Genomic DNA, 24,976 nt, shown 5'->3' with positions numbered 1-24,976 from the left:
TGAATAAAGAGCTTAAGAGTATGGTTGACAACTTGTGCACTGAAACTCATTTGAAGTGGCCTGATATTCTACCCTTGGGACTGTTCTACCTGTGTAGCAGGCCAAGAGAAGAACTATATATATCCCTTTATGAGATACTTTTTGCCCATCCTCTTATCCAAGCAAAACGTATACATCATTGGTGGGGGGAGATGCTTCTGTTGCTTCCTATATACAGGAGTTACAAGCCAGACTACGTGAACTCCATGAGGTAGGGGCAGCAGTACAGGCTGGCCCTTGGACTTCTTACATGATTTGAAATCAGGAAACAGTGTATATATCAAAAATTTTCAGCAGATTAATGGGACCCAGCCAGCTTGGGAAGGTCCTTTCCAGGTATTGCTAACAGCTCTGACTGCCATCAAAATTGGAGAGAAGACCTCATGGATACATTGCTCCCACATAAAACCGGTACCAACACATGTAGACCATTGAATGTCATTGTCTCTTATTCTTCCATGGGTATTTTGTTCTATTCATCTATCTCTCCAATTTTGAAACAATGCAAGATGGTTTTGATTTCATAATACAATATTAATTCTGGGATTACTGTGCTCCCATTTTTTAAATTGTTTTTTTTTTTCCAACTGATTATGTGATCAAATTCTATAAAGCATTTCCCTGGCAAATTGGTTGCCATGGCAAGTGTAAATTAATTCTAGAAGTATTATTTTTGATAAGCATATATATATATAAAAGAGGGGAACATTTGCAAAAATTTTTTTATTCATGTAATCAAATTTATTATTGCCATAAATAGGGACATATTTTGCAATATAATAATATGCTATTGGGGTATTTTAGATATTAAAAAGGTTTTTTTTTAATTTAAAAAAAGAGTTTAAATGTTACAAAAGGGTTTCTTTTTTATGCTATTGCAACTACATTTTTTTTTTTTTGCAGGGCAATGGGGGTTAAGTGACTTGCCCAGGGTTACACAGCCAGTAAGTGTCAAGTGTCTGAGGCCAGATTTGAACTCAGGAACTCCTGAATCCAGGGCCAGTGCTTTATCCACTGCGCCACCTAGCCACCCCCGCAACTACATTTTAAACTCATTAGTATGGGCTTATTTTTATAGAGATTCTTATTCTTTTAAGACTGTGTTTTAACTTGTATTAAAATATGTTCTGATTTTTCACAAAAGTAATTGTATACTTAGTAAAAGAGGGTTATTACTTGAAATTATTGCATAATTGTATATAATATTCTGAGTCTAGGCACATACACATATTTTGCAATCATTATTATACTCAATTTTTAAATCCATATGAGACTTGGATTAAGGGAACTTATCATTTAAGACATTAATTGCCTACATTCTGAGTTATCAGATACTAGTTGGCCAAGATGTCATCCAATCACAAGAGAAATACATGCAAGAGCAGACATTGAACCGTCACATGAGGGGAGACATGCATGAAGTCCAGGTACTGCACTGCTTTGGGAAAGGCTGAGAAAATGGCTATTGACAAGCATTGAGGTTGGATTTTCTTGGTTTAATTTTCCCTCACATGGCACCGGGTGGCTGGGCTATGCCATCTCATTCGACACCTGACTTCAATTCCCTCTCCTATATGCCTGATGCCATGGACATCTCAATCCTATGTATCTGATTAAGCCTGACTCAGTTATTTCTCTGTTTTTATAAGGTAACCCCCATAATTATCTCAGGTGTCATGATAAATACAATGCTGGATTTGGCCTTGACATCAGCTACCAATTATATTAGATTCTTTAATTTCTCATAATTGCATGAGGATAATTAGGCAGATGATGCAAAAAGTGATGAAACAAAGATAAAAATTATTTTCTAAATTAATATCACAATTGTCTTCTCAATTTATCCTCCACAAGGGGGACTATAGTAATATTCAGTTTTAGAGGAGTGTAATAATATTAAGTTTTAGAGAATGTTTCAATTTTTTTGTTTTTATTATGTTTCATGTATAACAACTAAGATTCTGAATTTCCATAGACATGTTTTTGAGAACTCTCATTGTTTGATGTGATTATTGGAAAAGCTATTTAAAGTTCGATTAAGCTCAATGTTGTAGGAAATTTTCCTGGCTTATTACCAGCATCTATACATTAACACCTGAAAAGACTTCCATTCCACAACTATACCCAAAGGACATCCCAAAAATCATCTGAAAAAAGACTTCCAAAGACTTAAATGGACATTTTCCTGCTTTCCTTTTCCATATTGTATACACTGTTTATAATGTCCACTTACTAAAGGGGAGTGCCCCCTTTAGACTTTGTCAATGTGTCACTCAATTTCTTTTTCTCTCTTTTCATTCCCTTAGTTAGTCATAAGCATCTGTAATGTTATTGCTTCATGTGAAGAAACCATGTTTTTTTACCTCAAGCACACGGGGGACTGTGAGAATTGGAATGGCACCCGTGCTGGAGAGATATTGCAGGGAGGCTCTGCCATGAGGAGAGAGCATGTGATTTGGAAGCCATGTGATTTTAGTGTCCAGAAGTTGGCCAGCATCTGGAAGCTGCCCAGCATCTAGAACTTGCATCTGTAGAGCCTGTTAGTTCTGTCAATCAGGGCTGCCAACCAATTAGCTTGGAGGTTTGTGTGTGTGTGTTTGTGTGTGTGTTTGTGTGTGTGTGTGTGTATGGCCCTGTTTCCTGTTTCACAAGAGGTTTCTGGGAGGAGGAAGGAGTGAGCAAGGCCTTTTTGGCCCAGGACCTCAGCTTGGCTGGAGCAGAGATACTGGCTCCCTTAGATAGATGAAGGAATCTTGGCCTCTTTCTCTCTGATCAGTAGATTCTAATGCACCTTAATAAAATGCTTAAAAGTCTAAACTCTTGCTAATGCTTCTAATTTAAGGAGGCCACTCATTAGATTTTAGACATTCTAGTTAGAATTTTAGCCCCTTACACTTGGGACAGCGATAGACACCCCCATAACAATTCAAACGACACAGTTGGTGACCATAAAGGGATTTGTAGACTTTGGAATCTTCTGATCTTCTCTTCAAGTAAGCTGGGTAAGAAATTCTGTTCCTATGTCTCACCTATTCTAGGTGATTTTATATGCCTGTTTCTTTAAATCTCCAGGTGCTTTTTCATGTCTTTCCCTGCCCCCCCCCCCCAAGTACCTACTTTCTTTTCTCAGACTTTAATCTGGTTTATCAGACAAACTGGGAGATATGAGGAAAGTTTTTTGAGACAATTTTAGACTGTAATTTTATAAAATCTTGCTAGGTTGTGTGTGTGTGTTTGTGTATGCACATTTTAGAGTACATTTTGAATTACATTATGGAGATTAGACATAGCATATCCCACGATATTCCCTAGGACTCTCCATTAGGAAAGCTACTCATGTATTGGGATGAGGGTAATTTAGAAGTGAAACCAGACATGACCAAGAGAAAGCTTATTGAACTGTGTTTTAAGTGGCATAAAAATTATTCTATCTTATTAGGAGGTCTGCCATTCTGGCCAGAGTTTGGGTCATTTAATTTTCAAGCATTGATGAAATTGAAAATAATCTTGACCTGTAAACACCCTGAACGGCTAAAATATTGGTTTGTCTGGAGCTGATTAACAGACTTAGAATCCTTACCATAGGGTGTGCAGACAGCTCCTATCCTCTCCTCCCCCACTTGTGCCTTTTCAGATGAACCATGGACTACGAATCCTCTGACTCCCGAATTTTTTTCAAATCCAAACACTATGCCTTTCTCCCCAAAATCTCCATGTGAACACCCATCTTGTTATTGCTCCCTGCCACGTGACCACAGCCCCTCCTGGAACAACTGGGAAGCCACTGTTGCTCAGAAGGAGAAGCTGGATTCCTTTTCTCCTCCTGTGAACTCCTTTCCCCCCTCTTTCAGCCCCTACCAAAAGACTGTCTTTTACTCCAGACGCTTTAGGCTCTAGCTCTCCCTCTATTTATGAGTTATCAGATCCTGAATAGCCAAGATGCCAGCCATCCATGAGGAGAATACATACAAGAGCAGGCACTGAACTGTTACAGGAGGGGTGACATACATGAAGTACAGGTAGTGCACTGTCTTGGGAAAGGCTGAGAAAACAACCTTTGGCAAGAGGTGAGGTTGGCTTCTCTTGGTTTAATTTCCCCCCCACATAGCACTGGACGTTCCAGATATGTAATAAAGGTGGCTGAATGTTTTCATCCTAGTTATCTCATTCTACACCTGGCTTCGACTCACCTCCTCCTACATGCCTGATGTCATGGACGTCTCAATCCCATGCATCTGATTAAGCTTGACTCAGTTTCCCCTCAACATACTACATTGGTTGTCTGCAGAGCCACGAAGTTTGGCAACATTCATTTCCCTTACTTCTCTATTCTTTTATGGTAACCCCATAATTATCTCAGATGTCAAGGTGGATACAGTGCTGGATTTGTCCTTGACATGTGACCAGTTATATTAGATTCTTTAATTTTTCATAGTGGCATGAGGGTATTTAGACACATGATGGTAAAAAATAATGAAACCAGGCTATAAGGCCTTTTTCTTAATTAATATCACAATTGTCAGCCCTGTATTAAAGAAGGGTATAATCAGCATAATTTATGCACTCTTTTGCAAGTAACTTAAGGAGACATCCACTTTTATTAGGTTATTATAACTGCAATTAATCTGGTGACTTTTATATTACATTTTCTCAATTTATTCTCCACAGGGAGGTCTGCGGTAATATTAAGTTTTTTAAAAAATGTTTCAGTTTTTGTTTCATATGTAACAACTGGACAATAGATAATTTTAAAATCTCTAAAAGATTCTGAATTTGTTTTTGAGAACTCTCATTGATTTGGTTATAGACAAAGCTATTTAAAATTGTGTTAAGATCAATTTTGTAGGAAACTTTCCAGCAGCATGGAGGACCAGTCAATCCCTAGTGTTCCCTGGGTACCTGATTCCAAATTCCATCTACAGCTGAGAGACTTCTCTACAACCACACCTGAGACCGTGCCCATAATCCAGAGTTATGCCCAGAATCCAGAGATACACCCAGATGACATCTCAAGAATCATCTGAGATAAGACCTTCAAAGACTTAAATGGACATTTTCCTCTTTGCCTTTTCCTACTGCATACACTATTTGTAATATCTACCTCCTAAAGGGGACTACCCCCTTTAGTTTTTGAAAATGCATCGGTCAGGGGCAGCTAGGTGGCGCAGTGGATAGAGCACCGGCCCTGGAGTCAGGAGTACCTGAGTTCAAATCTGTCCTCAGACACTTAACACTTACTAACTGTGTGACCCTGGGCAAGTCACTTAACCCCAATTGCCTCACTAAAAAAAAACAAAAACAAAAAACAAAAACAAAAAAAAAAGAAAATGCATTGGTCAAATTCTTTTCTCTCTTTTTTTCCCCAGTACATTGTTAGTCATCATAGAACCCTTTATAAGTATCTGTCATTATTGCTTCATTTAAGGAAACCATCCATGTTTCTTAACAAAGCACAGAGGGATCTGTGAGAAAATAATGGGTTTCTATGAGACTCAGAGAGCCTGGCCAAACCTTTCCTAAGGCCAGCCCAGAGCCAGAATTTCAAAGGAAATATAGTTGGACTTTGGACTGTGAATAGACAATAGAAGTTACCTCACTCAAAACCACACCTAACTGAAGGCTTTTTCCCCTCAGAGGGACTCAGATATCATCAGTGCTGTAACACCCTTAAATCCATTATACCAATAGATTTGAATGATGCTAGCCAATTAGCTTTTAGCAGTGTGGAAGGGTGGGGTAGCCTCTAATTTCTAAGTAGCTATATATATATATATATATATATTAGAAACCCCAGCTATGTTTCCCTAAAACTTGGTACAGAAATAGGGCAACCACATATAATTTTAAATGCCACATGGAGACTGATGGCTGACAAAAATTTATAGATACTATTCAAGAACCTAATGAAAGAACTAATAAATTCTATGACAGACTGCGTAAGAGTGCTGAACAATATACTAGATTAGACCCATTAGATTCTAGAGATGCTTATTTTATATCTAACCATTTGGAGCACCAATCCTTGCCAGAAATACAGAAATGTTTGGAAAGGCAGTGTCCAGGTTGGAATGCCTTGAGTACTGACAGAATTAAAGAAAAAGCAACATATATTTATGAAGGAAATGAGAGGGAAGAAAGGAACAGACGGGGCATTTTAGCTCCATTACAGGAAACCATAAGGCAGTGAGGTCAGGCAGTTGAGAATCACTCAACCCCCTAGATTTTGTTATTATTGTAATAAACAGGGTCACATGATGCAATACTGTAGAATTATGCAAAGAACTCAGATGATAACTGGTGAATTTAGAAACCCCTTCAGGGGGCAGAATCAAAATTATAGATCCTCTCAGAGAGGCAGAATCAAAACAGTAATAGATCCTCTCAGAGAGGCACAGTGTTAAGGGCTAAAATTCTAGCTAAACTGTCTAAACTATTTAATGAGTGGTCGCCAATAAATTATAAGCTTTAGCAAGAGTTAGGCTTTTAAGCATTTATTAAGGAGAATAAGAATTTGGTAAAGAGAAAGAAAGGCCTAGATTCCTATCTATTAAAGGGAGAGCACATTTCTAGCTCCGCTCTCCGCCAGAGTCCAAAAGGAAGCGCGCCTCCGTCTCCTCCTTCCTCCTCCCACTAGTCCGCCTCACTTCCTGATACCAAAGACTCCTGGTCTTGCCCTCAAAGACCTTCGCTTCATGGGCAGAACTCTTCTACAGTTAGTATCCAGCAGGTGGCGTTATTCCAATCGTTACAACAGAGGGGGAGAACCAAAACAACTATAGATCCTTTTAGAGAGATACAGAGGACTGGTGGTGTAGGGGAGGGGAAAGGATAATGGAATCTGAAGACTTTACCTTGACAGTCCATTTACCTCCCCAGAATAATGAACCCCATGTAACCCTTAGGATTGGGGACACTTATGATTGGTTATTAGATACAGGAGCCTCAAGATCAGTTCTAGTGAGCAAACCTGACCCTGAATGTACATCTATTGGATCTCTAAATGTACTTGGAGTCTCAAGGAAAGCTCTGTTAGAAAAATTAATCCCTTGCATGGAAACTATGGGCCCATTAACAGTGGAATATTCATTTCTACTTATGCCCTACTCTCCTGCAAATCTATTAGTTTGTGCCCTCCTTTGTAAACTTAGAGCAACCGTATCTTGTTCCCCAGATGGTGGCATTTCCCTGGAATTGCCAGAGGACACTGTTCACTTGCTGCCAATTTTGATCTCAGACACTCAGGAAACAGTGAGGGATACATTTGAAATCCCTTCTGATATTACTGAGTCCCTGTGGGCTTCTTCCTCTACTGATGTAGGTCTCCTTAAATCTGCTGTGCCTGTTACCATTAAGACCAAAGGTGGCCCACCACCATCCATTCCATAATATCCCTTTGCAAAGAATTAATTGTGATTTGAGGTTTCTATGACTCCATCTTGGCCTAAAATTAGAGACCCCGTGCACCCTGACCCCAGCGTGCACCCGTGCGCCTGCATGGGCCTAGCCAAATTATAATGAAGGCAGCCCCGCCATGACTGGAAGCCAGGTGAGGGCAGTCAGGTGACCTCCAGTGTCCAAAAGCTGAAGGGGGGCTGGCAGTTGTAGACTGGCTTGTTAATTCTGTCATTCAGGGCTGCCGGCCAATTAGCTTGGGGCTGTGTCCATCTGCTCTGTTTCCTGGGAGCCCGAGGGTTGCTGGGAAGGAGGAAGGAGGAGTTTCGACATTCTGGTGTGGAGCTGGAAAGAGACAGGATTCCTTTCTTTCCCCTTTCCCTTAATTCTACTAATCTTACTTGTGTTTTTAAGTTCGTTCTTGTTAATAAACCCTGCTGTTTTTGAAAGAGGATGTTAATCTCCTTCCTTGCCCCAATATTGTGGCAAGCTGCCTAGCTAACACTCCCCAATTAAAATTTAGCCCCTACACCTTACATACAGAAGCCATGGAGGGAATTGCTCCAATAATTGGGGCTTTGACAAACCAAGGCATAACTGTCCCATGCCATCATTCTCTGTGTAGCACTCCAATTTTGCCAGTTAAGAAGCCCAAGCATGGGTCAGATGGGAAACCTGTTTATCATTTTGTATTAGATCTGTGAGCAATTAACTCTTATGTTATACCTAGACATCAAATAGTGCCCAACCCTGCTACTATCAGTTCCTCAATCCCGTGTGAGGCAACATGCTTCACAGTGGTAGATCTCTGTTCCTTCTTTTCCATACCAGTACATCAGGATTTCGAATATGTTTGCCTTCTCCTGGAAAAATACAGTGGACTTGGACCAGACTCCCACAGGGGTTTGTTGACAGTCCCACACTATTCTCTCAAATTCTGCAACAGGATTTAGCCTGCATTACCTTTAAAAGTTCTACTTTAGTTCAATGTGATGACTTACTCCTGGCTGCACCTAATGCTGAGATCTGCCAGGAATACAGCCGCCATCTGTTACTAGAGATGCATAAAAGAAGCCACAATGTCTCTAAGTCAAAAGTACAGTGGTGCCTACCTCAGGTGTAATATTTGGGTTTTATTTTGGCTGCTGGCATGCAATTCATCTCTTCTAAGTGTGTCCAGACTATTCAACAACTTTATGCTCCCTCTACTAAGAAGCAGCTAAGGGCTATTCTGGGAGCAGGTGGTATTGCAGACAATGGATACCTTCTTTTGGTGAAATTACTAAACCTCTTACAGCTCTAAGCAAAAATTCTGTCCCAGAACCTTTACAGCTAGATTCCCAACATCTTTCAGCTATATCAGAATTAAAATGGGCCTTGTTATCATCACCTACACTAGGACTCCCAGACTACAGTCTTTTACTCTTCTTGTACATGAACAGAGAGTAGCTTCTGGGGTCCAGACTCAAAAAATTAGAACCTGTCCAGTACCCAATAGCTTATTATTCAAGCCAACTAGATTCTGTGGCCTCTGGGGCGCCACCGTGCCTTTGGGTCATGGTGGCTACTGCTCTTTTGGTAGAAAAAGCCTCTGATCTGGTTTTAGGTAACCCTCTAATCGTGCAGTGCCCTCATGAAGATGAGGCTCTCTTACTGCATCATAGGACACAGGCTTTTTCAGATCAAAGGCACACTAGATATGAAGTAACCTTGCTAAGAAATGAGAGAATCACTTCAAAGCATTGTATAGTCCTTAACCCAGCAACACTGCTTCCTGACCTGCCATTGTCAGGAAAGCCTTTGCATGACTGCACCTCCCTAGTTGACATAGCTGAGAAACCTCATGATGGCTCTCACACAACCCTGTTCTCTACCCAGAGGAAAAAGTGCCACTGTTTACACTGATTCCAGATAGATAGATAGATAGATAGATAGATAGATAGATAGATAGATAGATAGATAGATAGATAGATAGATAGATAGATAGATAGATAGATTGATTGATTCAGCATCTGCCCTGCTATAGGAATGTTATGGCTGTAGAGAAGATTTTTAACATCTGCTGGCAAAGTTATTGCTATCTGCCTTAAAACTCCCATCTGCTACAGCTATTGTTTATTGTCCTGCTCGTACAGGAAAAAGTGACCCTGTCACAAAAGGGAAAGAATGAGCTGCTGCTGCTGCTGCTAAGCTTGCTGCTTTGGAAGCCCCGAACATGTATTTAACCTTTCTTCTTCTGATGTTTCGATTTCTCTTACTTATAAGAAGTCTGGAGAAGTGGAAAAAGAAATTCAAGATTAAAGAGGTCAGTGGGATCTGGGTGACTTTGGAGGGAAAGCCACTTCTCCCCCAAAGCTTATATCATCAGATATGCCTATCTATTCACAGAAAAGGCCATTTTGGCACACAAGGAATTGAGGACTCAGTAAAAAGGGTTTCAATTGCCCCTGCATTTACTAATGTGGCCTCTAGGGCTTGTGCCTCTTGTCCTGTCTATCATACTTATAACCAACATGCCTTCCAGGCTAAAGCTTATGGAGGATGTCCTTTAGCATATACACCTTTTGAGCATCTACAGATTGATTATATAACAATGTCTAAAGTGGGTGGAGGTGTTTCCCAGCCCCTGATTGTGACGAAGGCACACATTTTCCTGCTTGTGTTCTATCCCAAATCTACTCCTTCCTGGGAGTAACTCCACAGTTCCATACACCCTACAACCCACAAAGCTCAGGCCAGGCAGAACATATGAATTTCATAGCGATTTAAATTCTTTTAAGATTGTGTTTTAACTTGTATTAAAATATGTTCTGATTTTTCACAAAGGTAATTGTATGCTCAGCTTAAAAAATTCAATTTTTTGTTTTTATTATATCTCTAAAAGATCCTGAATTTCCTTAGAAGTTTTTGAAAACTTTCATTGTTTGATTTGGTGATTGACAAAGCTAATTAAAGTTGTGTTAAGATCAATTTTGTAGGAAACTTTCCAGCTGATTATCAGTATATGAAACACCTGAGAGATTTTACAACCACACCCAAAACTCTCCAGCTGAGGCTTTCTAGCTGATCATCAGCATCCACACCTTACTCACTCTACAACCACACCCAGACAGAGGACATCCCAAGAATCATCTGAGAAAAGACTTCCAAAGATTTAAATGGACATTTTCAGGTTTTACACTATTTGTAATGTTCACCTACTAAAGGGGAGTGCCCCCTTTAGTTTACTGTCACTGTGTCACTCTGTTTCTTTTCTCTCTCTTCATTCCCTTTACGTTGTTAGTCATAAGTATCTGTAATGTTGATTCATTAAGGAAAGCATGTTTCTTAACAAAGCACAGGGAATGTGAGAAAATAATGGGATTTGTCAATGCCCAAAGACCCCAACCAGAGGAGATTGATCTAGATAGATTGAATTGAGACTGACTCTGCTGATTGACTCACTTAAAGTTAATTAAATTGAAACCACACCTCAATAGGGTATTGTTCTCAGAAGCTAAGGACTTTGAACTCAAAGAGCCCACCCTCAAGTCCAGTGAACAAATCTAACCAATCAGCTTGAAGGATGGCCTCTTCTGGGGGATGTAGGAAGTATGCAGTGCCCCTGGTTCTATGGCTCTTTCTCTTTTTTGTGGCTGGAACCACATAGTGGCACAAGGGAAGGAGAAGAAGGAGTCCAGGCTGAACTCTAGGGTAGATAGGCTTTTTCTTAACTTTCTGAACTCTATGTGTTCTCTCTTTACTATGCTTTGATAATTGCTTAATGCCCGAAGACTGGTGCTAAAGCTTCTAATTTAAGGCTACCATGCATTTAGTTTTACTTGTCACAGTAACAAAATATAACCCCTCACCAGTGACCTCAATTTTCCAGGGAAAGGCACGGCCCCTTGAACAGATTCATAAGGCTTCTTTCCAATATGAATGCTCTGATGTCAAGTAAAAGATGATCACTGGTTGAAGACCTTCCCACACTAGTCCATATACAGCTTTTACCCAGAGATAAAGTTCTGTTAAGAAGCTATGTATTGCATTTGAATGACATTTCTTCATGTTAGTAATAAGACTTCTACCTAGTATGAATTCTCTAATGGGAAAGAAGGACTGACGTTTGCTGGAAGGCTTTACCACACTGATTACATTCATAAGGTTTCTCTCTAGTGTGGATTCTCTAATGTCTAACAAGATGGGAGATCTGTGTAAAACCCTTTCCACATTGATTACATTCAAAAGGTTTCTCTCTAGTGTGGAATCTCTGATGGTCAGCAAGTTTGTTTTTCTTTGGGAAAGTTTTTCCACAATGAATACATTTATAAGGTTTTTCTACAGTGTGGATTCGTTTATGTATAGTAAGACTGGTCTTTTCTGTAAAAACCTTTCCACATTGATTACATTCATAAGGTTTCTCTCCAGTGTGAATCCTCTGATGTAGAGCAATACTCCTCCTGCATCTGAAAGTTTTTCCACATTGTTTACATTCATAAGGTTTCTCTTCATTGTGGATTCTCTCATGTCGAACAAGATGTGAACTCTGTGTGAATGTTCTTCCACATTGAAAACATTCATAAAGTTTTTCTCCAGTGTGGATTCTCTGGTGTTGAGCAAGATTGGAGCTGAATATGAAAAGCTTTCCACATTGATTACACTCATAAGGTTTGTCTCCAGTGTGTATTCTCTGATGTTCAATGATACTCTTCCTACATCTGAAAGTCTTTCCACATTGATTACATTCATAAGGTTTCTCTCCACTGTGGATTCTCTGATGTCCAGCCAGACTGGAGCTATACCTGAAAGCTTTTCCACATTGATTACATTTATAAGATTTCTCTCCAGTGTGGATTCTCTGATGTCCAGCAAGCATGGAACTCTCTGTGAAAGTCTTTCCACATTGATTACATTCATAAGGCTTCTCTCCAGTGTGGATTTTCTGATGTCTAACAAGATGGTAGCGCTTTGTGAATGCCTTTCCACATTGATTACATACATAAGGTTTCTCTCCAGTGTGGATTCTCTGATGTTCAGCAAGTTTGCTTTTCTTTAGGAAAGTTTTTCCACATTGAATACATTCATAAGATTTCTCTACACTGTGGATTTGTTTATGAATACTAAGATTGATCTTCTGTGTAAAAACCTTTCCACATTGATTACATTCATAAGGTTTCTCTCCAGTGTGGATCCTCTGATGTACAGCAATACTACTCCTACATCTGAAAGTTTTTCCACATTGGTTACATTCATAAGGTTTCTCTCCAGTGTGGATTCTCTGATGTTCAACAAGTTTGCTTTTCTTTAAGAAGGCTTTTAAACACAGATTACATTCATAAGGTTTTTCTCCTGTGTGGATCATCTGATGTTCAGTAAGACTGGAGCGCAGTGTGAATGCCTTTCCACACTGATTACATCCATAAGGCTTCTCTCCAGTATGGATCCTCTGATGTACAATAATACTCTTCCTACATATGAAGGTTTTCCCACACTGATTACATTCATAAAGTTTCTCTCCAGTGTGGATTCTCTGGTGATCAGCAATGCTCTTCCTCCATCGGAAAGTCTTTCCACATTGATTACATTCGTATGGTTTCCCTTCAGTGTGGATTCTCTGATGTTCAGTAAGCTTGTTTCTCTTTAGAAAAGTTTTTCCACATTGATTACATTCATAAGGTTTCTCCCCAGTATGGATTCTCTGATGTTGAGCAAGACTAGAACTCTGTGTGAATGTCTTTCTGCATTGATTACATTCATAAGGTTTCTCTCCAGTGTGGATTCTCTGATGTAGTGAAAGATTAGAACTGTACCTGAAAGCTTTTCCACATTGATTACATTTATAAGGTTTCTCTCCAGTGTGGATTCTCTCATGTAAAGCAAGATTGGAGCTCTGTGTGAATGTCTTTCCACACTGATTACATTCATAAGGTTTCTCTCCTGTGTGGATCCTCTGATGTCGAACAAGATGGGAGCTCTTTGTGAATGTCTTTCCACAATGATTGCATTCATAAGGTTTCTCTCCAGTGTGGATTCTCTGATGTTCAGCAAGTTTGTTATTCTTTTGGAAAGTTTTCCCACATTGATTACATTGATAAGGTTTCTCTCTAGTGTGGATTCGCCGATGTTGAACAAGATGGGAGTTCTTTGTGAATGTCTTTCTGCATCGATCACATTCATAAAGCTTCTCACCAGTGTGGATTCTCTGTTGTACAGTATAGGTTTCTCTGCAAGTGAAGTCACAGGAACCATCACTCATTGATCTTTGCTTGTGAGTTTCTTCCACAGAAAGGCTTAGCTTTGCAGTAGTCTTTTTCATTTCAATTCTGATCTCTTTTTCTGAAAAAAGCCAACAACAAAACATATATACACAGATACACACACTTAGCTTTGATCAATGTATAATGACCTGCCTCTATCAAAAGAGGATAAAAACCCTTGGAAGAGTCCAGGAGGTTCTCTCCCTTCTAGGTCTTCTGGGTCTTTGAGTGCTTTGTTCCAGCTAGTGCTAACTGGCATGCTGAAGCTCTCACCCTGCTTTCTCTACCATGTAGCCTAAGATCACGAGAAGTTGGAGAGACAGGTGGTTAAGCATTTACTGGTATAATATTAACAAAATTAATATGTGCTTACCCAAAACTAATATCTCTAGCAATAGTAATTATTTTTAAAAACAGCCTAGAGTGGGGCAGCAAGGTGGTGCAGTGGATAAAGCACCGGCCCTGGATTCAGGAGTACCTGAGTTCAAATCCGGCCTCAGATACTTGACACTTACTAGCTGTGTGACCCTGGGAAAGTCACTTAACCCCCACTGCCCCGCAAAAAGAAAAAAAAAACAAAACAGAAACAAAAACCAGCCTAGAGTGCTCACTCTGGCTTCCCTGAAGCCCCAGCTAGAGCCCACCTTCCATAATCTACCCTTCCCAATCCTCCTTAGTTTTAAGTGCCTTCCCTCTGTCAATTAGCTCCAATGTATCCTGTCCACAAGTTTCTACATAGTTGTTGGCATGTTGTTTGCCCCACTAGACCACGAGCTCCATGAGAACAGGGGACATCCCCTGCATTTCTTTAGGTCCCCAATGTTTAGCAAAGGGCCTAGCACGTAGCAGGCACTTAGATGTTTGCTGACTTGAAGGTCTAAGAAACCTCATATTGGATAGCCTGATGCCTTTTTGTATTTCTCAGGAGGGTTCCATACCCGCAAATTCTAAACAATGACTTCTTATAGGATCATAGATTGATCCCTGGAAGGGAGCTGAAAGGCCAAGCAGTCCAATCCCCTCACTTTACAAATGGGCAAACTGAGGCGCCACGCTTCAGGAACCTGCCCAGGAAACCACTGATAAAAAATACTCCCCCTCACTACAACCCCCCCCCCCCAAAGATCCAAGACAGATCTTCCTGTTCCCAAATCTAGCACTTGTTTCACCATGACACAAAGAAGCCTCGTGCCATCACGGCTCTCCTATACCAGGTTTCACCTCCCTCACCTGGACAGCTGCTCCTCAGGCCTTCTTGATCCAGCATCCATGGTATATTCTTTTGCTCAAAATAAGAGATGGCATCTTCTTTGGGAACTGGAAGTCCTGGGCATGGGAAATCAATTAAGGATGGTCACAGAGAGAACCTGGCAATTTAGTTCTCCTCAGGGAAAAAGGGTGTGTCCCCAGAGCACCTCCATATTGAGAGTCACTCCACAAGGATCACATGTCAGTGCTTGTAATACAAGCAACCCAAAGGAGGCTGTGTCACGTTATCCTGCTGTGCAACCGATTCTGAGAAACAGCCAGAACCTTCGTTCCTCCTCCCTCGCCCCACCCCAAATCCTGCCATGTCCCACTCTGGCAGAAACTCCTCACCCCCAAACTAATTAAAAAGGGCTCTTGTGCCAGATCGGTCTTGAGACCCAGCTCCAGGGACCTTGACGTATCAGCTTTTACCTTGTCCCCCTGCCTGGCTCCTCACTCCCTGAAACTTATAGAAACCTTCTATACGAATTCATTCAGGGAGTGTGTTTGCTTCTTCGGCTGAGAGTCCTCTGCTGGCAAACCCAAGAAACCCTCACTGACTAGTCTAGGAAAACCAGTAAAAGGAGGACCCTGTGTCCTGAACACAGGAGACCAGCACTTTTCTCTTTATAATAACTGATAAGTGCACCAAACCCTGCACGGTAGGGAATGAAGATATTCCCTTCGGTCACAGACTCAGAGTTCCCAGGGGAAGTGTCCTTACCCAGGGAGAGCAAGTTCCGGGCATTCTCCAGCATGACCTCCTTGTACAGCTCCTTCTGATGAGGGTCCAAAAGGCCCCACTCCTTCTTGGTGAAGTGCACAGCCACCTCCTTGAACGTCACCAACTCCTAAACCATCAAAAGTCATAGGACAAAGAGCTGAAAGACACTTCAGAATTAAATAGTCCAGCCCTCATCATTTTGCAGGAAGAGAATGAATCACACAGGGAAGGGATTTCCCCAAAGGTCATGCCCTGTATGAGTATCAGAGTCAGCTCTTAAAAGCACAGTCATTCAGAGCCCAAGTGAATTTTGAGAAATGCATTTTACATGAGCAGTTGTAATAAAGCTGAGAATTTTATTCTGCAATGCATCTCCCTATGGAATCAGGGAGAAAGTATGTGCTCTATCTCTGAGGTAGATGGATCTGTGCAGGAAAAAGAGAGAGAGTGATACGAAATGTCTTCCTTATCAGAATTCATGTGTTACATTCTAAAGAAAATTCTGTGAAGAGTTCTTGAGTATTCAGTGGGGGTAAGGGTTGGGGGGGGTGCAGGTGGGAGTTTTATGAGATCACTTAAAAGAACAGAGTTAAAGAAAAGATCTGGTTTGCTTCTTGAGAAGCTGAAATAAAATCTTCTCTGGATGAAAACAGGAAGAGGATTCTAAAGTGATATTCCTCAGAGTTGGGACTGCCCTGAGGGGTGGGAGGCAGCTCCTAGCCAAGTGAAGAAGAGCTCTATCACCTGTTCCTCTGAGGGCTCCAGGTTACTCTGGGGATGACTTGTCATAGCCAAAACAGCTTCCACCTGTCTCTGCGCGCCGCCCCCCCCCCCCGCCCCCATTCCTTCGTTCTAACACTTGGGTTCATAAAACAAAAGGCAGGTGATGAAGAAAGGAGGGTTCCTTTATTGATTCAAAGAGCACGGCTCACCGACTCGGGATTGAGCTACACGACAAGGGAAGAGCTGCCAATTTCTCCAGGAGAAATTACCTCAGTATGCCCCGAGGGCTATACCAGTGGGGAGAAAAGCCAAGAGGGCCCATGCTGGAGAGGCTGGCCAGCTCTGCGGAAGCCTGAGCCGTGGGAGGGCTCAGCCGCCTGTTTCCTCCCCCCCCCCCCCCCACCGCCGCCGCCACGGCAGGGCTTGGGCCAGCGCATGGGGCGTGGGCTGGACTCCCATCCCACTTCGCCCCGTACACAAAAGGGCCATTTTCCTCACTCGGGCCTGGGGTCCACTCCTCACCCTGCGCCCCTTTCCCTTGGTTCTCTAGCTGCTGAACCAGGGAGGGACCCCCAAGAACTCCCCTCTTTTCTCGGCGGGGCGCCCTGGGCTACTTCACAGGGTGGGCTCTCCGCAAAGGAAGGGGACCCTCTTCCTGAGGGACCAAGGCCTGATCTCGACCGGATTCCAAGCCTCCACCCACCGTGAGGTGGGGAGGGGTCCCAGGGCAGGCACGAGGCCCCAGAGGCCCGGGCCCTGCCCTCACGTGCAGAGATTGGGGCGCTCCCGACAGGGAAGTGCCCGGGAGGCCGCGGGGCCTCGGGCTCGGTCCGGGGAGCGAGAGAGTCCCGAGGGGGGCCCTCTGCTGGGGCTGGCGGCAGGGCCGGGTGCCCAAGGGAGGAGCCGGCGCGCAGAGGCGGGACAACCCCAGGTGGGGCCGGGAGGCGCGGCCTGGGAGGTTGGGGGGTGTTGCGGGAGCGGCTGGGGCCTGGGAGGGGGCGCTCACCATGGGGTCCGACGAGGAGGGGGACCCCCAAGAGCGCGGGCAGCCCAACCACGGCTCCGACCTGTCCGGGACCGGACTCCTCCCCGCCTGCTTCCGGAACGCCGAGTGACGTCAGCTCCGGGACTGCCAGTTTCTATCCGCCCCCCCCTCTACCGTATCAGCCAATCAATCACAGGCCGGCCCGGAGCTCAGGCCCCGCCCTCCGCACCTAGATTGCCAGAGCCGCGGGAAGGTCACCTCTTCTTTCGCCCTAGGCTCCTCCCAGGCCTCCAAACCCCGCCCCCCTGGGCCCCACCCCCACAGCTGGTCCTCTCCCTCCTCCCTGCTCTGGGGGAGAACTCTCTCCTCTTCACGTGAGGATGCTGTGACAGGTGGCGAGCGTGGTCCTGCTGTGGGCTCGGGTTCTCCCGGGAGAAGCAGAGCCGAAGGGGACCAGATACTGGACAGACGAATGAGCGATCGAGGGACCGGTCAAGTGTGTCCGGCCAGCCGGCCGTCAGGCCGGACACACCTGAGAAGGAGGGGCGGCCGCTACCTGGGACGATCACCCGTCGTTTCAAAGCTATCCCCGTCCACCCACAGGAATAGGACCAGCAGCCGGGCTTTCCCCACCCCAAAAGGGAACTTCCCATGGTCGGGGGGGGGGGGAGGTCACCCCACGGCTGCCCCTTCCCTCCGTTCCTGGGGAGGATGTTTCTAAGCCATCTCCTCCCCAGGAGTGAAGTCTTGGACTTCCCACGCGGTCACTTTCCCAGCACCAAAGAAAAGAACACTTTCCTTCGAATTGGACTGTGGGCCAGAGTGTGATTCTCTCTTGAGGAATACCTAAGGACCCCCACCTTTACATTGCTAATTGGGTACATTCTACTTTGAAATGAAAAATAAGAAAGTACTCTTTGAGAAAAGCACACTGTCAAGTCTCCTTTTCCATGAAGTTCTCTGAGAACTCAGCAAGGACCTTCTCTTTGGGCAAAACCATAAAATCTTCTCAGCCCTGGGCATGAAGCTGCTGACAGAAGGGTGTCCAATTCTGAAGTGATGAAGCGGTTTAGTGAGTAACTGAGACCACTCCCGACTGAGGTGGGGAGTGGGGGCAGGAACCCAGTTGAAAGGGAATGAGTAGAAACTAGGCACCACTCGGGGGCCTGGCTCAGAGCTACTTAGGACCTGCACCTGCAGAACTGGCTTCCAGATGGCAGAGAGATCTCAGCTACAAAAGAAGATGGAGAGAGCTGAACTCCTGGCCAAGGCAGGAGCCATCTTCACAAGGTTTGTTATAATCCCACTCCCGCGAGGCCCGAAGGAGGGCACGAGGGGCAGGTGGCTGCGGGGCCGCAGGTGCAGGTGATGAACCCGGGCTCGCTCCGGCCCCTCGCGCAGCCGTGGGCACTCCAGCTCTCACTGCCCCGCCGGGCCTGCGGCAGGCTCTCGAGCGTGTATTCGGGCGCTCGTGGTCCTAGAAGGGGGCGCCCGCTGGGATGAGGTGCAGGGATCCGAGCGGCGGGGCCGATCCGGGCTCGGGTTAAGCCTGGGCGGGGAGAGAGCGGGGTCATCCCTCGGGAGCGGCCCGGCACGTTCCCACTGCTTAGGGGCTGCGCGCCCGCCGTGGCCAGGATCCGACAACTTCTCCATTTAGTGTCATCGGGATTCCCCGTTTCTCGTCGTCTTCAACTCCCCGTCTCGTCTGGTCAAAAGCTGCTCCCCTTCCAGAAGGCTGACAGCTGCACATTCTGTTTGGTTGTAATAGCCTTTCATATCCAGGTCATGTACCCATTTGGACTTTATCTCGGTAAATGTTGTAAGATACTGCTCTATGTCCGGTTTCTGCCAGACACCTCTCCGTTTTTCCCACCATTTCTTTCTTTTTACCAAATAATGAATTTTTATCCCCAAATCTTAAGTCTTTCCACCTGTCAAATACACAGTTACCGTATTTGCTGCTGCAAATTGTATGTCTACTCCGTTCCATTGATCTACCTTTCCATTTTTCAGCCAGTCCCAAATCATTTTGATATTTACTGCTACATCATATAATTTAAGATCTGGTACTGCTAACCCTCCTTCCTTTTCCTGCATTAGTTTCTTTGATATTCTTGTCTTTTTATTCTTACAGATGAATTTAAAAAATCATTATTTCTAATTCATTTTGTTTTTAGTAATTTAATTGCTACCGGGTTGGATATATAAATTAGTTAGGATAAAAAAGTCATGTTTATTTCGCCCTTGCTCACCCATTCACAATGAATATTTCTCCAATTATTTCAATCTGATTTTTCTTTGTATAAAATGGTTTTTATAACTTTGTTTATGTAATTGCTGGGCTTGTTTTGGCAGCTATACTCCCAGGTTTCTTGTACTGTCTAGAGTTTTTTTTTTTATTTTTCTCAATTACATGTAAATATATTTTTGTGCTCCAAATTTTTCTCCCCTCTCCCTTTCCTTTCCCCTCCCAAAGCCAGCAAGCAATTTGATATCAGTTATGGGTCGGTGCTTTTATCCACTGCGCCACCTAGCTGCCCTCTATATCCTCTCTTTATGCAGGAAACTCAGGCACAGAAAAATGAAATGACTTAGTCTAGGTCATAGAATCCTTTTAAGGAAAGACTGGAACTCATGTTGATGTAGGAGGCAAAAAGGGGTTAACAGAAAAACCCAAGATCCAAGCTCTAATTCAGATATTAGATCTGAAAGGGATTCAGACCCCAGTTAATGGATAACTTACAAGTCAGGATGCTAAGTTCTCTTACCCCCAGTAATCAGTATCCATAAGGGGAACATAAAGGGCAATGAAAAAAAAAATGACAGGCTATAGAAATTCTGACTAGAAGTAGAAGAAAAATGAAGATGTTTCGAAACTAACCACGGAAAACAGAAAGAGACATTCACAGAAAAGGCCAAATTTGTCCCCAGATTCACCTTATGATGTCTAAACCCCCAAAACACACCTCCACTGAAAAAGGTACCCACTTTGAGGGTTGGCTTAGTACCCCAGGAACACCAAATTAGGATAAGTACTCCCTTGTACCTCCCCAAGGTGGAGATTATTATAATAAGACTGATAATCAATTTATGCATACTATAAATACAACTGTTTTTTCTTTCACTATTCGAGAGATACCTTTCCACTATTCTAGTTTTCTCCCTGTGTTCACTCACAATATTGCAATAAAAATTGGGAAACTGAGTCACCGAGTCTTGTAATTCTTTTGGGATGACTCATGATCAATTTGACCATTAATTCCAGCCCACATCAATGTCAGAGCTGGGACTGGAAAACACACACTCGTGTGTATGTGTATATGTATGTATCTACAAATTATACATTGACATAAATATGTTATGCGATTACTTAAATACATAACATTTATAACTCACATCAATCTACGTTAATAAAAAGAACACTGCAGATATAAAATCCCTTGCTTGACATTTAAAGCCCTTCACAGAATGGTTCCGTTCTACCTTAGCGATTTTCTTAAGATCTACTCCCTTTCCTGTACTATAGAATCCAGGGACACTGACCTCCTTAGTAATTGAAACACCTGACACTCCATACCTGCCTGAAATAGTCTTTCTTCTCTCTGCCTCCTGCCTTCCCTGGTTTCTTTTTTTAAGACTCAACTCAAATGCCACTTTCTTCTATAGAGGACTTTCCCCTTGGCCTTGCCTCTTCTTCTCCACCCCCCACCCCCAATGCCTTTCCTTTGTGATTACTTTCTATTTGGTTTTTTTGTCTGAGTCTGGATTTGAACTCAGGTCCTTCTGAGTCCAGGACCAGTACTTTATCCACTGCACCACCTAGCTACCCCAATTACCTTCTATTTGAGACAAATGATGTGTTCAGGGAGGACTAGCACCTCTGGTGTGAGGTCATGCCGAGCCCTTTTCAGGGCTGCTTATTCACTTTTGGTATCTATCCATTATCCAACTCTCATCTGTGGCTCCAAGAAGTTGTAACATGCCCAGGGGCCATACCCGGTAAAAACCATCTTGGTAGACAGGAAAAACCAGGTTGAGGGTAACCGGTAGGACTCCAACCCATTGGTGAGCTAGGGGAATGTCTTTCTGTAGCACGTGAAGAGTTCCCTTAGTGGAATGGGCATGTTAAGGGCTAAAATTCTAGCTAAACTATCTAAAATATCTAATGAGTGGTCACCAATAAATTATAAGCTTTAGCAAGAGTTAGACTTTTAAGCATTTATTAAGGAGAATAAGAATTTGGTAAAGAGAGAAGAAAAGGCCTACATTCCTATCTATTAAAGGGAGAGAACATTTCTAGCTCCGCTCTCCACCAGCATCCTCAGGAAAAGAGCGCCAGTCAGAGTGCCAGGTCCCTTCCTCCTCCCACTAGCCAACGTCACTTCCTGATGCCAAAGAAAAGACTCCTGGTCTTGCCCTCAAAGACCTTCGCTTCATGGGTGGAACTCTTCTACAGTAAGTCTCCAGCAGGTGGCGTCATTCCAATTGTTACAGTTCCCCCCTTTGTTTCCTCAAGAAACAGGACGTTTCCTTGATGAAACAGTAAAAAATAACAGAATATAATTACCTATGCTAACTAACAATATGTTAATAACAATATAGAAAAGGAAGAGAGGAAAGTTTTGTCCAGAGGGGCAATTTTTTGTCCTCATGAACCGACGCTTTGACATTGGTCTTGCAAAGGTAGGGCCTTTGCAGAGAGTACATGTTACAGATGGTATATATTAAAACAGAAAGAGAAAAGAGAAAAAACAACAACAACAACAACAACAACAAAACAAAACTGTTCATTTAAAGTCTTTGAAAGTCTTTTCTCAGATGTCCTCTAGGTGTAGTTGTGGAATGGAAGTCTTTTCAGGGGTTGATGTGCGGATGCTGGTAATCAGCCAGGAAAATTTCCTACAAAATTGAGCTTAACACAACTTTAAAATAGCTTTGTCAATAATCAAATCAAACAATGAAAGTTCTCAAAAACATGTCTGTGAATTTAGAATCTTAGTTGTTACACATGAAACATATAGTAAAACAAAAATTGAAAAATTCTTTAAAATATTACAGGGACGGCTAGGTGGCGCAGTGGATAGAGCACTGGCCCTGGAGTCAGGAGTACCTGAGTTCAAATCCGGCCTCAGACACTTTACACTTACTAGCTGTGTGACCCTGGGCACGTCACTTAACCCCAATTGTCTCACTAGAAAAAACCAAAACAAAACAAAAACAAAAACAAAACAAAACAAAACAAAATGGGGGCAGCTAGGTGGCGCAGTGGATAGAGCACCGGCCCTGGAGTCAGGAATACCTGAGTTCAAATCCGGCCTCAGACACTTAACACTTACTAGCTGTGTGACCCTGGGCAAGTCACTTAACCCCAATTGCCTCACTAAAATAAATAAATAAATAAATAAAAATATTACTATAGTCCCCCCCTTATGGAGGGTAAATTGAGAAGACAATTGCTGCAATATTAATTTCTAAAAATAATTTTTATCTTTGTTTCATCACTTTTTGCATCATTTGCCTAATTATCCTCATGCCATTATGAGAAATTAAAAATCTAATATAATTGGTAACAGATGTCAAGGTCAAATTCAACAGTGTATTTATCATGACACTGGAGATAATTATGGGGGTTACCATAAAAGAACAGAGAAATGATGGGAAATGAGCATTCCCACACTTGAGCAATATATACTGCCCATGCAGTATGCCAGGCTTAAAATAGGTGGATGGAATATATGTCCATGCCACTGAACATATTGGAGGAAACTGAGTCAGACTTAATCAGATGCATGGGATTGAGATGTCCATGGCATCAGGCATATAGGAGGGGGCATAGAAGCCAGGTGTAGAATGAGATGGGTGGGATGAATACTTCCAGCCATCTGTACAATATTGTGGAGAAAAAGAGAATAAAATATTAAACCAAGAGAATCCAACCTCAACATTTGTCAAAAGCCGTTCCCTCAGCCATACCTTGACTTCATGCATATCTCCCCTCATGTGACAGTTCAGTGTCTGCTCTTGCATGTATTCCTCTTGTGATTGGATGGCATCTTGGCCAACTGGCATCTGATAACTCAGAATAAAGGCAATTAATATCTTAAATGATAAATTCCCATAATCCAAGTCTCATATGGATTTAAAAATTGAGGATAATAAATGATTGCAAAAAATGTGAATACATCTTGGCTCAGAATATCATATATAATTATGTAACAATTTCAAATAACACCTTTTTTTTTACTAAGTATACAATTACTTTTGTGAAAAATCAGAACATATTTAAATACAAGTTAAAGCACAACAGAATCTCAAAGAAAACTTAAAAAAAAAGAGAACTTTTACAAATGTTCCCCTCTTTTTTTTTTTTGAAATATGCTTATCAAAAATAGGACTTCTAGAATCAATTTACACTTGCCATGGCAACCAATTTGCCAGGGAAATGCTTTAAAGAGTTTGATCAAATAATCAGTTGAGAGACAAAAAAATAACAAAAACAAACAACTCAGAATATGGGAGCACAATACTCCTAGAATTAACATTGTATTATGAAATCAAAACCATCTTGCAATGTTTCAAAATTAGATAGATGAATGAATAGAAGAAAATACACATGGAACAATGAAAGACAATAAAATTCAAACTAGGGAAATCTAAATGAATATGAACTTAATATTAATAAGAGTATTATAAAATATAAACTTGATCACATGACTATAAAAAGCTTTTACAAATATTCTCCTTGTTTTAAAAACTAAATATAAAACACAATCTCAAAAGCATGAAAATCTCTATGAAAATAAACCCATACCATTAATTTCAAAATGTATATGTAATAGCATAGAAATCCTATGTAACCTCTGAACTGACATTAATACTCTGAGAAAATTCAGAACACTTTTGATTCTGATATCTAAAATCCCCAAAACTCATATCAATACCTTGTTGCTTACTTTTACATTTCTGTAAAATATGTACCCTTCCATGGCAAAAGAAGCAGAGTCTTGAACTATGTTGATGGTTGTCATTCTTATTCAGCTTTTCTTCTTTAACCCCTCTATATTGTCTGTCAGCATTTTCACCATGCAAATGCTTTATAAGATTACTAATGAAAGACAAAAGCAGGTTAGCAAAATTATGAACAAAACGAGCATATCCAGAACTTAAAGGGTTTTCTAAGGTTGTCTCAAAAGCACAGTTCAGCTGAGGTAGGGCCGAAAATGCAGGTAGAGAAAGCTGCGAATGTGCATTAGATCTCTGGACTTCCCGGGCAGGAGAATCAAGGAGAGGAGGGGGAGGAGGTGGGGTCCCTAGAGAAGGGGAGGGGACCATCTCTCCCACGTGGTGTACATCCTGGGAATCAAACTCAGGCCTGCTTCCCCTTCCCCAGCTTCTAGGGAATTAAAAGCTTCTAGAGAAGCCTCCAGGCATGCAAAAGTAGAGCACCAATTAGTGTTAGAATTTGGAAAAGCTGAAGAAATCAGAGCTTTCTCTGAAAAAGCATGGCTGGGAGAGGGGGGGATGAGCACCGTGCTGGATCTTCTAACAAAAGTTAAAATAAAAATAGAAAATCCACAAAAACAAAGCATTAACATGATCTTATCTCCCATTTGTCTGCTTAAACAG

The 24,976-nt window shown here is 42.4% G+C and overlaps 1 protein-coding gene across 1 annotated transcript; it reads right to left on the bottom strand.

The window, feature by feature from the left end:
• Positions 1-10,359: 10,359 nt before the first annotated feature.
• LOC122743081 (zinc finger protein 420-like) lies at positions 10,360-17,465 on the bottom strand. The gene is made up of 4 exons (XM_043987780.1): positions 17,372-17,465; positions 15,643-15,769; positions 14,901-14,996; positions 10,360-13,749 (listed from the first exon to the last, which is right to left on the bottom strand). The coding sequence occupies exons 1-4, from the start codon at positions 17,372-17,374 to the stop codon at positions 11,600-11,602; spliced, it is 2,376 nt and encodes a 791-aa protein (XP_043843715.1). The 5' UTR covers positions 17,375-17,465; the 3' UTR covers positions 10,360-11,599.
• Positions 17,466-24,976: the final 7,511 nt, after the last annotated feature.

The sequence above is a fragment of the Dromiciops gliroides genome, chromosome 2 (assembly GCF_019393635.1).
Source record: "Dromiciops gliroides isolate mDroGli1 chromosome 2, mDroGli1.pri, whole genome shotgun sequence".
NCBI classification, from domain to species: Eukaryota; Metazoa; Chordata; class Mammalia; order Microbiotheria; family Microbiotheriidae; genus Dromiciops; species Dromiciops gliroides.
The sequence above is the reverse complement of the archived record's forward strand: the minus strand, read 5'-3'. Positions and strand labels throughout refer to the sequence as shown.

Excerpts from the sequence above, each read along its gene's own strand:
- LOC122743081 (XM_043987780.1), bottom strand. Across the intron at positions 14,997-15,642 it reads CCGGAACTTGCTCTCCCTGG|GACTTCCAGTTCCCAAAGAA; the intron begins GTAAGGACACTT and ends TCCCATGCCCAG. Across the intron at positions 13,750-14,900 it reads CCTGAGGAGCAGCTGTCCAG|AAAAAGAGATCAGAATTGAA; the intron begins GTGAGGGAGGTG and ends GGCTTTTTTCAG.